At 35.3% G+C, this 19,370-nt stretch overlaps 1 protein-coding gene across 1 annotated transcript in view; it reads left to right on the top strand.

Moving 5' to 3' along the window:
- Nucleotides 1-161: 161 nt before the first annotated feature.
- The window catches only part of LOC107738366 (eukaryotic translation initiation factor 4 gamma 2-like), a 46,969-nt gene continuing 27,760 nt past the window's right edge, over nucleotides 162-19,370 (top strand). The window contains exon 1 of the mRNA XM_016550116.1: nucleotides 162-283. Within this exon, the coding sequence (XP_016405602.1) occupies nucleotides 162-283 (122 nt within the window). The remainder of the gene's footprint in view (nucleotides 284-19,370) is intronic.

The following is a 19,370-nucleotide window of genomic DNA, read 5'->3' as shown; positions in this document are numbered from 1 at the left end:
CCGAGAATGATTAAAACAGAGTCCGGGTGTTGTTGCTCTGTCTCTGTGATCAGATCAGCGAGTTTCTGTAAAGCCAGGCTCACGTGCGCTTGCGGAGGAATGTAAACACCCACGAGAATGAACGAGCAAAATTCCCACGGCGAGTAGAAAGGCTTACGGTTATGTCTGAGCTTGACGAGCGCGCCGGCTCGCTTCCCCCGTCTGCGCATCCTGAAGCACTTGATCAGCACCGCAGCTCCACCAACTACAATGTTCAGCAAAACGTCCGAATAATCGAAATCTGGTAGGAGATTTTGTTGTGTTCTGCCGAATGTTCAGCAGTTCATCCCTGGTAAAACTGATCGTGTTTGAGAAACAAAAAACAGGAAAAACTAACAAAAACAGTACAAACACTGGAGAGCCCAGCACTGAGGCGGCCGTCTGCGGCGCCATCTTAAATCTAGAATTAGTTGCAATTAGTTGAATTTAAGATATTAAAAAAAAAAACATAAAACCCCGTTTCACAGACAAGGCTTAAGCGTAGTCCCAGAATAAAATGCATGACTTCAAATATGTTAGTGCCATTGATTTGTCTGAAGATGCACACACCAGTAATGTTTTTAAAGCACGTTTAAATGTCCTAATTGAACTACAGTATGGCCTAATCCTGGCTTGATCTAAGCCTTGACTTGACTGTGAGACCAGGCACATGTATATCTTTATATAATTTCATAATTACTTCCATTGTCTTCCATTGTCTTTGAAATACGGTTGAATTGTGTACTGCTTTTATAAAAAGTACTTCTAAGATTTGAAGTACACTAAAAGTGCACATGCAATAAAAGTAAGTGCACTTCTTTTTCACAAGGGAAGCGATTCCATAAACCATATCGCAAAGTGCTGAATGATCTTATGGAATGGCCTTGAGTGAATATGGATTTTAATGAAAACAGAAATGTACAGTAGAGTCGAAGAATGGCTTATTATGTCAGAAATATTTATTAGCATCTATTTCCGAAAATGTAACAGCTTTCATGCTTCCTAAATGTCATGTGAAATGTGAAGTAAAGCTGTTTCTTTGTGGTTTTATCAAGTACTTTCTGACCATTCTGCAAAAATTCCAAATCTCACACAGCTGCTTGTGGCATGTGATTTTATAGCAGGAGCACTGAACGAAAGATAAAAGTAAATGTTCCTTTTTCTAGTTTCAGTTCAGTCTGCTTATACTTGATAATTTTTTTGTGTGTTTATTACACATATACAGTACTTTCTTACATTAAAATTCTTTTAGATGCCATTATATTTTCTTGTTGTGTTGAGTTACAAGATATATTTCACTTTCCTGAAAGGCATATTTCCTCTGTGAAATACACAGTTAAATAAAAGTTTTCAGTGGATTATGAAAACTGATATGAAATGGTGGAACTATAAGGAAAGTGCCATATAAGAAAAGTTTGTCAATGTGTTGCCAGAGCGAGATAAAACAGGTTAGTTGTGGAGGACTGCACCCATTACTCTGTTAAATGGATCTTTGACAAATGGAGTTGAGGACTGCCTTTGGCTCTTGAGCTCACAGATATTATTTATCCTTGTAACATTTGTCTCTAACTTACTCTTCTGAATTTCTGGTATATGTTATTACATTTTTCTGTTAGCTTGGTATGCTTGTTTTAAAATGTTTAACATTAATTTAATTCTAAGAAATTCATGGTAATGTAAGAGAATAAAAGTCTTTTTTTTATATTATTTTGCACTCTATATCTACTCTAAAACTTGTGCTGAATGTTGATATTAAATGTTTAATGTTGTATGTTTACACTACAGTTCAAAAGTTTAGAGTCAGTCAGATGTTTTTTTTTTTTAAGAAATTAATACTTTTATTCAGAAAAGAATAAAAGTGCCAGTAAAGACTTTGACATGGTTAAGAAATCTATTTTTAAAAACCCTGTTCTTTTGAACTTTCTATTTATCAAAGAATATAAAAAAAAATTGACTCATGGTTTTCAACAGTGATAATAATGTGAAATGTTTCTTTAGCATCATATCAGCACATTAGAATGATTTCTGAAAGATCATGCATTGAAGTCTGAAGTAATGACTCTTTCCATCACATGAATAAGTTATGCTTTAAATTATATTAAAATAGAAATCAGTTATTTTAAATTGGAATAACATTTCACAATATTAATGTTTTTCCTGTATGATTTATCAGATAAATGCAGCCTTGGTGAGTGTAAGAGTCTTCTTTCAAAACCATTAAAAAAATCATACCGACCCAAATATAGTAGAATAGCAGTGCAAAAAACTGCTCATGTAGCTAGTGACTGTTATTCATGTATTTTGGAAAGAAAGTCGTTGGGGCTTTGAAAAATATACATTGCAGCATGACTGCAAAATGTTAAACAGAAGGCACCATGCACCTTCTGGAGGAGGAGGAAAGGCTGAAGTGGGAGATGGAAGTGGAAAGAAACCTGAATGGTGTTTGACAGAGGGCAGCAAGGGCAGACGATTCTGAGAAGGCAGAAAAATGGAGTGCAAGGCAAAAGAGAGAGCTATTATTATAGTGCAGACCTCTACCTGAGACCTGTACCTAAATTTCTACCATCTACACAACGTAGTGGCCCTTTGTCCCACTTTTCAGAATCAAGTGCACATCATTTTGACAAAAGATTCTGAATGTTTGGTTTGCACTTATTATTTACTTTGGCAGCTGCTCAATAAAAGCCATTAAAGCTTGATGGATGTTTTTTACCAGGTAGTCCTGATGTTATGGGCTTCAGTGCAATTGTGATTATAGACATCTCAGTCTGTTGTTGTTCAAAGTGCTCATCGCCTTGTTATAATGGAGTGTTTAGAAACACAAAAATGCATTTCTTACTGACATTGTGTAGTACAATGCAAAAAATAAAAAATAAATGACCAAGTGTTTTGCACTGGCTGTCCTGGAGTCACTGGCATAATTCATAAGTTCATATGCAACAGCTAGACTGTGAATGTTAGCTAACCCAAAACTTCCTCTCTGACAGGTTGTAAAGTGTGTCTTTTATTTTATTTATTTTTTTTTTCTTCCAAATGTCCACTTCAGGATCTTTGAGGTATAGCTATACGGCAAAAATGTCCCTGTGCTGAGTTCTTGTTTTTTAATTTATTTTTTACTTTATTTATAAAGGATATATGTAGTTAACTGATACCTGGGCAAGAGTGCTGTTTTTTCCCGCATATCAGCACGTTTGCTAATGTCACATTGTAAAATCTAATTAGTTGGGCTTACTTAAAAAAAGCATGCAAACCGATTGCCTTGAAAAAACTAAGTAAAGTGAAATAGGAATAGTGTGTTGTACTGACAAATGCTTAGTTAGTATAGTTTACTTACACGAGAGTTCTAGTAACTAAAAAAGAACTGTAGGGGGTACTTGATCCTTTCATTTAGGTTTACTCATGACTTAGTATAGCTACTCACTGACTCCCAGAGTGCATTGCGGCATGAATAAATTATGCAGTTGCTTTGTTTTACAGTTGTTGATTTTATTTGCCAATTTTATTTGCTGTCTTGTGTCAGTAGTAGCACAACAAAAAGAGCAAATAAAATGGTTATTGTTACAATTAATGCAAATAAATGAAATTGAATTGTTACCATTGTTGTGATGCACGTGCTGAATGTTTAAGTCTGTGTGTGACTTTAGTATGTTACCACACACTATTTAAGGATTATATAAACCCAATTAAAAGCAACTCAAGGTATTTATGAAAAATGAAATTTGAAGTAGTTCATTAAAAAAAACATGCAAAATAAAAACACTAATACTTTAATTAGAAGATAAGTCACTTTCTAAAAGCAACCTGTTTATTACTTTTCTTCCCTTGAAATCAATTAACTCTGACTTCATGATGCATTGCTGCATTAAGTGAAAGAAAACTATATTAACATAAACAAAGTTCCAAGTGCCCAACCAAAGGGAACGCTAATCACTATAATGGTGAGTTTAAAAAAAACACACACACACTTTAGGAAAATCAACATCAATTTATGAAGTTAGCTTATATGATGTTCTCTCAAATATTTCAGTTGTATTGAAAATTCAACATTCAAGCTGACTTTGGGAAACGAGTGAATGCAACTAGTGAAAAATAACTTCAAAACAGTAAGTAAATTGTTTTATTTGCCTTGAAAGTAGCTGTAACTTAATAAAACCTAGTAAGTATAACAACTAAGTAAAAATAACTAATTAAATCTAAGTAAGGTAAACTATTGGATTTTACAGTGCATAATGATTTTGTACAACAGTTCAGTAAACAAGTATGTTAATATTGGATGACTTACAGTTTAGACTTGGAATATTGTCTGTTTTTGATTTATTTTGCCAATGAAAATAATTCCAAACAAATCTAAAGTAGAGTTGTTGCACATCTCCGAGCAACACAAGAATCGTTCTAATGAATGAATCAATGACTCAGTCCTAAAGACAATGACTTGGCAGTTTAGTTTCAGAGTTAAAAGTATCATTTCACTATGGTTAAAGAGATAGAATGCAATACTAAATACACTATTGCAAGTAAAATATGTGATAAAATTGTTAAATACAACAGGGATATTAAAATAATTGCAGTCGCATTGCATTAAATGTTTTTGTCTGTCGTATTTTTCTCTGGAGGTCTGGAGGCTGTTTCCTTGAAACGGGCCTCCTATGAATGGTTGCTATAATCAAATCTCAATACAGCACTTGAAAACACCCTGAGAATAAAATAAGCATTTATTCTCCACTTGTCTCCACATGTTTGCATAGAAAAAAAGAAACTGAAACACTGACATGTTGTTTGTGGTCTTGTCGAAAATTCTAAAATGAAACCAAAAGCTGAAGTGTATTTATGACCGCTCTCTAAATAAAAATATCAAGCAATAATTTGAGCTACAAATTTTCAATATGACAACCTTTGTCTATTTTTCTTCACACTGATATAAGCTTATGCATGTCATAAATATTTATATGTTGTCCAGTTCTTCAAACAAAATGAAAATGGATACCCTAATCTCTTTTCATACAATATTTGAATAGTTGACTTCAGCCAAGGAATCTTAATGCATTCAGGATTTTTCATAACAAGTAACTTGTCCTGCTAAGGATATCAATGATTTCTCAAATTACACGTCTTGTTGAGGAGAGAGATTTCTTTTCTATGAGACCATTTTGGCAAACAAAAAATGTGTGGGAACAAATCCCAGATTGTGGAAACAAGATATTTAGGGCTTGCGCCAGCGCAAACCATCTTTTGGGGTTAAAATAGTAGGCTACTGTTAGGATTTACTAAAGACGCGCAGTGAAGAAATAGCGCTGAAAAGGCATGGACACAGTTATTTTTGCGCCTGACCTTGATGAATATGCATTTGTAGGAGTTTTCCTTTCAGAAGCCAAATTTATGGGAGGAGAGTATTAAAATGAATCACACGCGAACTAACATATTGATACTAACACCCAAAAAACTTTAATTTTGATTTCATATGGACTTTAACGCCATTATTTAACGCACAAAAAAAGCATGTCTTATTAAAGCAGGTGGTAATTTGTGCTGCTCTTGGTAGATTGCGCTGGTCATTATGGAAATGATCTGACTGCATCTGTGTTCTTTAATGTGCGCATTGTTAGTAAATCATATGCAGAATTTTCCCCTACCATCGGCGCTTTCATGGAATTGCGCTCTAACCCTAATTTGCCCAGTTTAGTTAATCTGGCCCTTAGGGACCACAAAACCTGCAATACCCTAATAACCATCCAAAACACCCTAGCAACTGCATAGCAATGCCCTCCCAACCAGTCACATGAATTTTGCATGAATAAGCATCACTTTCAAATATTGTAAAAAAAATAAATAATAATAAATAAATAATTTTGCTTCTCTTATAGCTTTGAAATCACGCATCTCTTGTGTACCATCTTGTGAACATCCCTCTATATCAAATGTTAATTCTATTTTTTTTAAAACATGACATGTTCACTTACACCCTATGTCAGTGAAATGAGCACTGGTTGTGGCAGTGTTTGAAATAAAACTAAACCCTTCAGGCCTTTTAACATTTTATAAAGAGCCTTTGATCAACAAGAAAAAAAAAGTTTGTAAAGTGAGGGCTGCACTGATGCTTGACTGCTTTTATTACAGTGCTTATTCAAGTGTGTTTTAACCCACCAGTCCAAACATCCTCTTAACTTTACTGTTCAGATTGGATGACACACATGGATGCCACAAATAATTAAGAATGAAGTGTTTTTGATGCTTTTTAGAGCACCATCTATAAATCCAGCCATTCAGACTCTTCCATCTCATTGCTATGTGCTACTGTCTCCTGATAAATGAAAGCAATGTTTTTTAAAGCAAGGTTGTGGCCTCTGATATATTGTCAATCGTGGCACTGAATTCAATCTTGCTTTGGGAGGTTTGGTATTATGGCTCAGCATCCAGCCAGGAGACAAATGTTCATGCGGTCAGTAAAAACTCATGTTTTACTGTTTTCAAGTATATATAAATACTGGCCGCAAATATACTTCAAGAATTGCACAATCACAGGTATGCAAAATCCGTTGTGGCAGACTAACTGGAAAAGCACTTGAAATATTGTTTGTGTTATATTAGTTTTGTTTAACATTACACTGTATAATGCAAAGTCACAATCATACTGATATTTTCTTCTAATGAGCAAGTAGGCTGTCAGGGATGGATGGATGGATGGATGGATGGATGGATGAAAGTGATAAATTGTTATGTTGCGAAAATGAGTACACCCTTCTGAAAGTTACAAAATACAACTACATAAGAAAGTGTTCTGTTGCATGTTAAAAAAAGGCAATTTGTTATTCAAAGGTAACCATAGTAATTTCTTGACAATTGAAAGTGTTACATAGCCAACTAAATCATTCTCAGACTTAATAATTCAACATTCCCCATTTAAGATCAGGGCATTTAAAGTGATAGTTCAACCAAAAATGAACATTTTTCATTTACTCACTCTCAAGTTGTTCCAAACCTGTATGAGTTACTTTCTTCTGTTGAACACAGAAGAAGACATTTTAAAGAATGTAGGTAACCAAACAGTTGCTGGTCCCCATTGACTTCAATAGTATTTGGCTACCAGCATCTATTTGGTTACTAACATTCCTCAAAATATCTTCTTTTTCATTTCAGAAACACTGACTCATTCAAGAATGAAGCACCAATTATGTGTGATGCTTAGAGATGCACAGCAGCGTATTCTGCACGGCTTCGTTTAAAATTATTTGAGTTGGCAGAGCAAGGACATACAAAGTTATTGCCAATATGATAACTAACATGTTCAATATTTACTTCTTGTTTAAGTTGTTGTATAAAAACAGTCATGCTCTTGGTTTGAATATCAGCACTCTACTCTTTTGATATTGCTTATGCATAAGCAATAACCTGTAGAAATAGTCACTAAATCATATTTTGCGTCTGTTTGACTTATCAGCGTTGGATCATGGATTCAAAGCAGAAAGGAAGGATCACGGCACAGATTAAATCTAGTCTTGGATTGGATTTCAAAATCAATGGTTAATAATGATTCACCTTTAAGCTCCTTTTTAGAGTGGGTGTTTGGTTAATCTGTGTAAGGGAAAATAGTGAAGCCAGGGCCTTTGGTCCAAGCTGAATTTTGTTTTGTCCAACTACTTGACCTTGAATGAAAAAGACTCAGACTTTGCACATCAGCACAGCTCTCGTGAGCCACAGCACGAGCCAGTAATCCGCTGTAAAGACAAGCCAGGGACGAAATAAGCTCCATCATTCACCTCTACCCATTTCCTGGCACAGAACCCTCTGCACTGATTGAAATTGTATGGAAGGATGTTGATTCTGCACTCATTTATGGCTTTGCAGTTGCTGGAAATTGAAGCTGCACATGAGGCCCTTGGGGGTACCTCAGACACAGTGTGATCTCTTTACAGAATGAATCAATTGAAGCCTCGTTGCCTACTTGCTTTAACAAATAGCTCTGAACAATAAAGGGATATTTGCCTTTGCATCCGCTGAATATATTAATTTGAGATTCTTTTTTTCTCTGCTCCTGCCGAACAATGAAACGGCACATAAATTGCTTATCATTCAAATTGGAGGACTTTTTCAAGGGCAGAATAATTATCAGTTTATAGGCTGTCGTCAAATGCATGATTTGAATAGTAATGCTTTCCAAATAGTACAGTTTATTGGAGGCATTGTTTTCATCTGGATACTGAATAGTTGTTTAGCATTAGTGAAAAGTTTAATGGTTGTATTAAAAGTGAGGTGTGTAAATTTTCCACCACTAGAGCATTAAAAAAAATCACAAAAATACTGACTTTTTCAAAGAGGGTTTCCTCAGCGCTCCCCCATCTGCCATTGGTCGCAAAATCAGAAATCCCCGACCCTAAACTCACGCCATTGGTTGAGCTGATGTTGCTATGCTGGACAGGTTGGTATAATCAAACAAACAGAGCAATGTTTTGATAGCGCCACAGAGACACGGACTCCCACTGTGTTTACACAAATGTCTGTCTCTGGTAGTTGTTATTGCGCAGTAAACGGCTCTCTGGAATACTCGATTCTGATTGGTCACTCTTGTAAAAAAAAAAAAAAAAAAAACAAACATAATCAAAGAAGCTTCCCAAACAATGAATCTCTGATTTACACAGTGTTTACACTTTGTTGGTTATATTGAAAGGATTCACACGTGTGCAAAACTAGCACGGAACTGTACTGAATTCTGATACTGAGCAGATGTTTAAATACCTCTGATTGGCCACTGCGTTCATGAGCTCAACAGTCATGCCTGTGAAAAAAAAAAAAAAAAAAAAAAAAAAAAAACAACACTTCACTTGAAGATAATATAATTTAAATAAAAGGCCACTTAAGTGTACTTAAAGAGAGTAGACTTTCATGACTGTTTCTTAACACACTTAGGTACACCTTTAAAAACTTTATGATATTGTCAAATCAAATGTTTACCTTACCATTTTTAAATAATTATGTTTTAATAGTCTTCCGTCGTGCTTCAAAGAAGTGTTCTCATTGTGTTGACAAAGATACTAAAGCACATATGAAGTACAGATTGAATTTTAAAGTAGTGTGCTTTTTGATATCACAAGTATATTTGATAATGTATTATAATATTGACAAAAAATTATGTAAAACTTACAATATATTGCACGTTATATGTACTACATTGCAACTTCAACATTACAAATGTGTAATTACAAATATATTTAAATACATAAGTTTCAAGGTAAATTCGATTATTTTTAGTTTACCATAAATGCTTTTCAGTATTTGACAGTACAATTTAACCATATTTCAAAGACAACAGAAGTTATTAGAAATTCCATATAGAATTACTTTGGTCATTTTTAAGTGGGTCAAAAAAGCACTCTAAAGTTCAACTAATTGCATTTACATTTAAAAAGAAATACATTTGAATTGTAAATAACATAATTAAATGTCCGAAAACATTACGTTCGGTTTGCACTTAAAGGGCTAGTTCCAAACTTGTATGGTTTTCTGTCTTCTGTTTAATCCAAAAGAATATATTTTGAAGAATATTGGTAACAACACTCCATACTGGTTTTTTTTTGTTTGTTTTTTTTTTCATATAGAAGTCAATGGCTACTATCAACTGTTTGGTCAATAACAACCTTTAAAATATATTCTTTTGTGCTCAACAGACTAAAGAAAGTCATAAACGCTATAGATTTTATTAGCTTTATTCTCCCTAAAAATCACCCATACAACCAAAAAAAAAATAATAATAATAAATCTAAGCCTTCTTGAAATGTCTCCTAAACAAACAGATACACCTGAAGCAGAATCAAGAGCTTGAGGAAATGAAACATCTCACGAGATTACAGCCTCCCAAGGGTGTTTCCTGTCAAGAAACACTGAACGTCCTGCCATTTTATCATGCTCCTGTCTCACAGCGAGCCTCCTCACAGCAGCCCAACCCGACTTGACATCTTAAGCATCTAAGAAAATGAATTGTCGTGCATATTTATGGTATATTATGCAGGGAGATACGGCATGCCCTCACATCACACCTTCATCTTCAGCTTCAGCAGTCTAAAGATGTCAGCCGCCACGTAGATCTACAACTGACAGCTTTATGAGAGGGTGTTGAATTGATGCGGTGGCTTGAGCACGTAGCGCCATTCTTCAGTGAGGTTTGCACATGCTTTGTCCTTTCAACAAGTTTCAACAAAATTCACTGAGTCACTGATGTGATTCTGTATTTCATCTTATTTTTAGTTGGGCAAACTTGGCAGAAAGTATAGGTTTCTGTCCTTAAAGGAATAGTTCTCCCAAAAATGAAAATTTGCTGAAAATTTACTCACTCTCAGGCCACCCAAGATGTAGAGTTAGGTTAATAAATAGTTGTTTATTAATCGGAACAGATTTGGTATAGCATTATATCACTTGCTCACCATTGGATCCTCTGCAGTGAATGGGTGCCGTCAGAATGAGAGTCCAAACAGCTGATAAAAACATCACAATAATCCACAAGTAATCCACACCACTCCAGTCCATCAATTAATGTCTTGTGAAGTGAAAAGTTGCACGGTTGTAAGAAACAAATTCATCGTTAAGGATGAACACCCAAACATTTTGGGTGGCCTGAAGGTGAATACATTTTCAGTAATTTTTAATTTTTTTGAGTGATCTGTTCCTTTAAATTTGATATAAACGAAAGAAAGCCAAACTCTTATTCTAATTTATGATTACTTAATTTATTATTAATCTCATTACACAAATAAATATCCATAATAAAATACATTTCACATTGGAAAAAAAAACAAAAACAAATAAAAAACGGTCCAAATCCTTCCTACATTTTCTTCAGCTCTGAGAAAGCATGTTTGACGTATTCCATCTTCAGTTACTCGAGATGTTTTGAGAGATGATAATCAAATACTGTTCAAGCACTGACATGAAAGAAGACAGAAACAATTAGAAGACTTTGACAGCTTTTTGTCTGAGATGTTTCATGTTGTGTTTATCCTTCTGCAGATCAATGCCAGTTTTTGTGAAATAAAATATTTCTGCACAAGACTGCAATGAAAAAAAAAACTCAGACTATTGATTTAACAATAGCCCTACAGGGAAGTAAACGTTTAATGAATATTTTGTTTGTATGTGTGTTTGAGTAATTAGTTTTGCAATGGATTTGGTTGTAATTAACAACTAAAGGCCATCTGGGTTGACAACTCGATTAGACTATAATAAAAAAATGTACTTCCTTATGGCCAAATATTGTTGTCTGTGATATGCTGACATAACAGAGTGACTTTTTCAATTACATACAAGATCTTTTTCAGTTTTCTGAGTCTTTTGTCTGTTTAAATCATGTCTGGCACACAAAATGATAGCAAACAGAATGGATGAATAAACACATTTTGAACTGCTCTTCGTCTTTATCTGCCGATTGACTTTTGGAGCTTAACGCACTCCTGCCTCAGCAAGAAACATAATTATTTTTCCATTAAAATTTGTGCAAGATAAGAGTGGAGTGATTTATGTCTGACAGCACAGCAGGGAATAACTAAAGAATGGATCATGAAAAATCTCTGTACTACAAGAACAGAAAACTATATGGCTACCTGCATATATCTACCAAATTTGAACAAAAAGAATAAAGCACAAACAAGCACAAGTTTGGTATTGAAACAGTGCCTAATAAGACTGTCCATCATAACCAAAGTCTAGAAATGTACTGTTTGAATTCATGTTGGTTTTTATGTGGTTTTGAAAAACTTTTATGCTATTTCCAAGAGATGTTTTTGAATTTATTGACTCTAAAAATGTCATGTAGTGTAAACAAGTAAAAAGTAAAAAATAGTGTGTACACACAATATAATTTATTAACTGTCACTTATTTCGTGTGTACACATCTTCAATAATCATTTTAAAATATATTTAAAATATTTATAAATATATTTTTTTAATATATACATATATATATATACACTGTACACATACACATATATACATATATATATACATATATACATATATACACCCATTTTTAAGTTTTTCTAAATCAATAGTGTCATTAATTCATAAATAACAACATAACATCCTTACAATTTAAATACATGTGTATACATCTTTAAGAATAATTTTTAAATATTTTATATATAATTTACAAATATTGTGATTTATTTATTTAAGTCACACAACATAAATTTGGACAAAAAAATAATAAAAATAAGTTTTACAAAAATTGAAAAGTAGAGGTTAAATATTTAAAATAAATTATCATACATTATTATTCCAAACTATTTATGTTTTCCAAAAAAAAAATTTTTTTTTTTTTTTTAAACGAGGCTTTTTATGCATTATGATGCAATAATATTACAGTTGTATCACCTTGACATTGTTGACTTAATGCCCCCCCCAAAAAAAAAAAAATCTAAAAACTGGACTGTACATCCTTAATCAATAACTAACCCAAATATATTTGTTGCAATACAAATACAGGCACAGATTGCACTGAGAAAATAAAAAAATCTGTTAATTACACTATGAAAAGGGTAGGCAATGCCTGCTTGCACAGCTCATGTTGATTAGATGGCACACATGCCTTCCTGGCTTAACCCTGATTCATATCCGCAGAATTATTTTTTGCTTTGTGACAGCGCTGAATGGAATCAGAGTGTGTCTTTTACTTCAAAAGATGTAATGACAGCTCAGTGAACTGATCATCCAAATGCCTGAATATCCTTTGCATATTTGAATATTGAAATGAAGCATCAGAAGCACATGTAATAACAGCTCAAATGGAGTCGGGCCGAGCGTTATTGAGGCAGACGCTGTCGGTTTTCCTTCCAGCATGAATATCACGGCTCTCTGGATTTGTCATTCTGCTGTCTTTCACAGACAGGGTGCGGGGAATGTCATCCATCACAAAGATCATTTCATGGCCCAGACCTTTATCAGAGTAGATTCACATTTAAGGTAGAGCTTTTATGCACTGACATTAAGCTCACATGATGGATGACAGGGCAAACAAAGCCTGAACTTCAGTCCTCCATCATACGGCGGCAGGTAACGATTGCAAATGTCTGCATATTCACATTTAATGATACAAATGTTGATGTTTACCACCCAGCTACTTTAATATCGCAAACAATATCCTTAGATTGTTTCACTGTGCTATACATTAGAGATCAGCAGGGAGCTTCCCTGAGATCCTTGATTAAATATTCCTTTGGTGAACTTTATCTCAAGGCAACTTTATCATGCACTTAATAGCTCAGATAATGGAAGAGTGAAGACATTTTTCCTTATGTTTTTTTTACTGCTGCGTGGGAAAGAACGTAGTCATTTTCAGGGGAAATCAACCAGAAAGAACTTTGAGAATGCAGTATAGTTTTAAAAAAAGTGTTTAAAATGAGAAAATCTGTCATTATTTAATCACCCTCATGTCATTTCAAGCCTTTCTTTCTTCTATAAGACACAAAAGTAGATATTTATCTGAATGTTCAAGCTGCTCTTTTCCTAACAGTTACAGTTAAACAAGATGCTGTCAACCTCCAAAAATACCAAAAACAACAAAAGGTAGTTTGTTTCTGCAAACAGAAAGTGCTGTCAAGGTCCCAGACCCAGTCTCGACCTCCTGCTTCTACATTATCATCCTTTAACATTTAAGGTAGAGCTTTTATGCACTGACATTAAGCTCACATGATGGATGACAGGGCAAACAAAGCCTGAACTTCAGTCCTCCATCATACGGCGGCAGGTAACGATTGCAAATGTCTGCATATTCACATTTAATGATACAAATGTTGATGTTTACCACCCAGCTACTTTAATATCGCAAACAATATCCTTAGATTGTTTCACTGTGCTATACATTAGAGATCAGCAGGGAGCTTCCCTGAGATCCTTGATTAAATATTCCTTTGGTGAACTTTATCTCAAGGCAACTTTATCATGCACTTAATAGCTCAGATAATGGAAGAGTGAAGACATTTTTCCTTATGTTTTTTTTACTGCTGCGTGGGAAAGAACGTAGTCATTTTCAGGGGAAATCAACCAGAAAGAACTTTGAGAATGCAGTATAGTTTTAAAAAAAGTGTTTAAAATGAGAAAATCTGTCATTATTTAATCACCCGCATGTCATTTCAAGCCTTTCTTTCTTCTATAAGACACAAAAGTAGATATTTATCTGAATGTTCAAGCTGCTCTTTTCCTAACAGTTACAGTTAAACAAGACGCTGTCAAACTCCAAAAATACCAAAAACAACAAAAGGTAGTTTGTTTCTGCAAACAGAAAGTGCTGTTATTCACATAAACAAGGTCCCAGACCCAGCCTCGACCTCCTGCTTCTACATTATCATCCTTTAATCTGAGAGGCATTGCTTTGACATGAAAGTAGCTGCGGGGCTTTTGCTATCGGAGTCAGATGCACAGAGGGCATCAGGCAGACTTGTATGATAGTCCTTGTTTGGTTTTTACACTGAGAACCACTTATCTCAGAGGTAATTATGATGGGTTTGAGGGTTTAAAGAAAGTTACAATACATGAAATAATGAAAATCAGTGGCACAGTAAATTGCTCTCTGGGCAAATGCACCACTCCACATTACATTTAGTCTGGCACTACTCTCACTGAAGCTTGATCGAGTCCAATTTAGAGTCCAAATGGACACCACATGCTGGGCCAGACACAATAAATATTTTGAAAATAAAATCAATAGGCAGTGCAGAGACCCATCTAAAAAATATTACCTAAAAGGATTTTCTAAAAAGTCACTAGATGTGCCTTACTCAAAACTTCCATGGTTTTTATATTCTCTAATTATATATTATATTATATTACATTACATTATATTATATTAGATAAATATTAGATTAGATTATACACTGAATATTTATCTGTTTCTACAAGAAATTAAAATATATAATGTAAAATTTAAAGTATATACACTACCAAATTAAAAAAGAAAAGTTTTTCAAACTTTTGGTATATACTTAACATTTTATTTTAAAGGTGCCATAGAATGGAAAACTGTATTTACCATGGCATAGTTGAATAATAACAGTTCTGTACATGAAAATGACATACCGTGAGCCTCAAACACCATTGTTTCCTCCTTCTTATGTAAATCTCGTGCATGCAAAAGACCACTGAAAAATAGGCGAATCAGAACATAACACCGACTGTGACGTTACAGTCGGGATCACTAATAGATCAATCATCCCAACATGATTATCGGCCGATAATGATCGGCAGCCGATCAATCGGAGCACCCCTAATAATAACAGTAACAATATGCCAAACAACTCAAAGCTTTCTTTTCAAGAATTTTATCCTTTTAAAGGTGCCATAGAATGGAAAACTGTATTTACCTTGGCATAGTTGAATAATAACAATTCTGTACATGAAAATGACATACAGTGAACCTCAAACACCATTGTTTCCTCCTTCTTATGTAAATCTTGTGCATGCAAAAGACCACTGAAAAATAGGCGAATCAGAACATAGCACCGACTGTGACGTTACAGTCGGGATCACTAATAGTTACGCCCACAACATTTGCATATCATGTTCTATGCCAGCCGCCAGCCGAACCCGCACAGCCGAATCATCAGAAGTTCTGCAGGTATTGTGAAGAAACAAGCGAGGATAATAGCAAAAATGGCAGATCATGGAAATAAATGTTATGTTCCAGGCTGTGCAGGGGATGTGATGTGCAGGGATGGGTTGGTGTCTGTATTCAGAAAGGCAATGAAAACAAATAACGCGTTCTAATAACATAACGCGAGCCACTAAAGGGACATGGTTAGCTGCTTGCTAGCAGTAGCCTGTTACATTACAGTACATAAGATTTCACTTACCACATAAACAGAGTAAGGAGAGATGACTGAGGACTATGGCGAATGATTTACAGATCCTGAGCACCACTGACAAGCATCTGATCAACAAAACCTTAAAGGGATCGTTCACCAAAAAAATTAAAATTCTGTCATTAATTACTCACCCTCATGATGTTGCAAACCCGTAAGACCTTCGTTCATCTTCGGAACACAAATCAAGATATTTTTGGTGAAATCCAAGTGACCCTCCATAGACAGCAAAGCAGCGGACACGTTCAAGGCCCAGAAAGTAGGACATTGTTAAAATAGTCCATGTGACATCAATGGTTCAACTGTAATTTTATGAAGCTACAAGAATGTGTCGTGGTACTGACGTGAATGCACATTGAAAACTGACACGGAAGAGAAGAGATTGTTGAATGATTGTTTTCTTTGCACACAAAAAGTAGTCTCGTAGCTTCATAAAATTAAGGTTGAACCTCTGATGACACATGGGCTGTGTCCGAAATCGCCCCCTATACCCTCATTCACTATTCCCTACATTAGGTCACTAATTCAGTTCACTAGAAGGAGTTTCCTTCCTGCTGTGTGAGCTACTGAAATGAGCCACACTGTGAAACAGCCAATCAGAGCAGAGCTCAACTTTATTATTCATGACCCTTCCAAATAAGGTAAAAACAGACCATTTCATTCTAGGGACAAATCCTAGGGTTGTAAATGGACATGTAAAGCCGTTTCTGGAGATTTGTTGCCCTTACCTAAGCCACATACCTTCTGTGTAGATATCAGAGAACAATTTAAAATATTGTATCAATGCATTCTATGGCACCTTTAAATTTTATGGTTTTTGAAAGGGGTCTCTTGTGCTCACCAAGTTTGTATTTATTTTAATCAGAAATACAGTGTTTTTTGTATAAACTCTAATCAAACAATTTAATAATCAATTTACAATGCATTTATACCCGTGTTGTACATTATGCTGTACGCCATGGATGAGCGCTTTGTAAAAATTAACGGATTGATTGTTCAGCTGCGGGCGACATCTTCTGGCGAGGTGCGGGAATTCATTCGGCGCGTGACTCTCACGGTGCATTATGGGCATTCTCTAGCCGTTGAGCGTGCACCAGTTGTACACTCGTTTTTGCAGTGCATTGTGGGATTGAATGAGTGCACTCGAGAACATCCACTATGGTTTCGGACACCACTAAAAATGGCTGTTCCCTCAAATAGTGCCCTATTTAAGGGTATAGGGGGCGATTTCGGACACAGCCATGGACTATTTTATCAATGTCCTTACTACTTTTCTGGGTCTTGAACATGTCAGTTGCTTTGCTGTCTATGGAGGGTCACTTGAATTTCATCAAAAATATCTTAATTTGTGTTCCGAAGATGAACGAAGGTTTTACGGGTTTGGAATGACATGAAGGTGAGTAATGACAGAATTTTTATTTTTGGGTGAACTATCAATTTAATTACGTAATTTCTTGTAATTGTGACTTTATTTTTTTTTATTTTAAAACTTGTTCTCTTTAACGTTTTATTTTATGAAAACAGGCTCCTGTAGTTAATATATCAAAAATGACACATGTAACAAATTATCTAAAACGGTTTTAAATAAAGAAAAACAATATTTATACAATCATCCCAAACATTCTTTCTGCTGTGTTTCAGCAGAGAGCATGGCTCAGTAGTCAATGCTTTCCAACAGTTAGTGTTTATAAAGTGCTCTTGACAGTGAAAGTATGGCGACCGCCAGTGCTGGTGAGCAATTCACACAGCTAACCACCTCAAGTGTTTGAGTGAACACAGACCACATACCTGGAATTTGTGTGAGAGGCGGGTAATGAAATCCAGGTCCTTGAAATGAAAAACAACAGCTTAGGTGAAATCTGTTGTCATGTCTCCTGAAGAGCTGGTGTGGAGACAAGCACCCATTAATGGCTCTAGTAGCCCAGCATTTACAGCTTTGCTGGCATTAGTGGAGGTGCTTTATGAGAAATAAGAGCTGCACAAGTCCTCATTTATATATAGCTGCGGTGGATCTGGGGCATCATGGGAGATCAGTGTAAGTGTCTCAGTGCAGGTTTCCCTCCATGTTAAAATGTGAGTATCAAATATAATACATTTGAGGATTTTTTTTAGGAAGTTTATTTGTTCATCTCTCATTATTGTATTACATTGCATTATATGTAATAAAAACTATTTGATCATAAAACTAAGCATTTCAATATCATCTTACTAAGACATTTTATTAGGTGATATAGAGTGTCAACTGATTTTTATATGCATTTTATGCAAGTAGTCTGCTATACTGTTATAAAGATGTCATTGTTTCACATTACAAGCTATCATAATTCTTACATTTTTAGACAGATAAATATCAGCAACTGCACCGAATTGCATATTATTGCAACATTTTGTTCCTCCTCAAGTATGAGCTCCATATTCTCCTATCATACTATATAAAATCATACAAAATCCTATTTTATAATAATAATAATAATAATAAATATATATATATATATTCCTGAATGAGGCCGATGAGTGTGGTGTCGTCTGCAAACTTCAGGAGCTTGACAGAGGGGTCTTTAGAGGTGCAGTCGTTGGTGTACAGGGAGAAGAGCAGTGGGGAGAGGACGCAGCCCTGAGGGGCTCCAGTGCTGATTATACGGGTGCTGAATGTGTATTTTCCCAGCCTCCCTAGCTGCTGTCTGTCTGTCAGGAAGCTGTTGATCCACTGACAGACGGAGGTGGGCACGGAGAGCTGAGTTAGTTTGGGCAGGAGGAGGTTTTGGATGATGGTGTTAAAGGCCGAGCTGAAGTCCACGAACGGGATCCTCACATAAGTCCCTGGTCTGTCTATATGTTGCAGAACATAATGCAGTCCCATGTTGACTGCATCGTCCACAGACCTGTTTGCTCTGTAGGCAAACTGAAGAGGATACAGCAAGGGTCCAGTGATGTCCTTCAGGTGGGCCAGCACCAGTTTTTCAAAAGACTTCATGACCACAGACGTTAGAGCCACAGGTCTGTAGTCATTAAGTCCAGTATTGACATTATTTCATATGTCAAGACTTTACAGGATAATATAAGACAAAATGAGGCATGTTACAAAGACACAATAATTGGGGTGGGGGACCCCTTTATGTGTAAAGATTTGTTTCTACAGTTATACAAAAAAAGCAAAGCTAAAGCATTCAAATAAATAAATAAATGACTCTGGTAGCTTACACACGTACACACAAGCTGAATATGATCTATTCTTTAGAGTCATACAGACCCAGTGATTCTGTCTGCTCTAGCCACAAGGTCATAATTTTCAAGCAACAACATCTCATGACCATTTTAGTCTGTAACACACATAAAATATCCATACATTTCCCACATGAATGAACTGGATTAATTAAAGGGTTAGTTCACCCAAAAATGAAAATTAGCCCATAAATTACTCACCCTCAAGTCATCCTAGGTGTATATGACTTTCTTCTTTCAGACGAATCCAGTCGAAGTTATATTAAAAATTGTCTACTTATTCAAAAAGCCTGG

The sequence above is a fragment of the Sinocyclocheilus rhinocerous genome, unplaced genomic scaffold, assembly GCF_001515625.1.
Source record: "Sinocyclocheilus rhinocerous isolate Xijiao unplaced genomic scaffold, SAMN03320098_v1.1 scaffold1065, whole genome shotgun sequence".
NCBI lineage: Eukaryota > Metazoa > Chordata > Actinopteri > Cypriniformes > Cyprinidae > Sinocyclocheilus > Sinocyclocheilus rhinocerous.
Note: the sequence above shows the minus strand (reverse complement) of the source record. Positions and strands in the feature narration are given on the sequence as shown.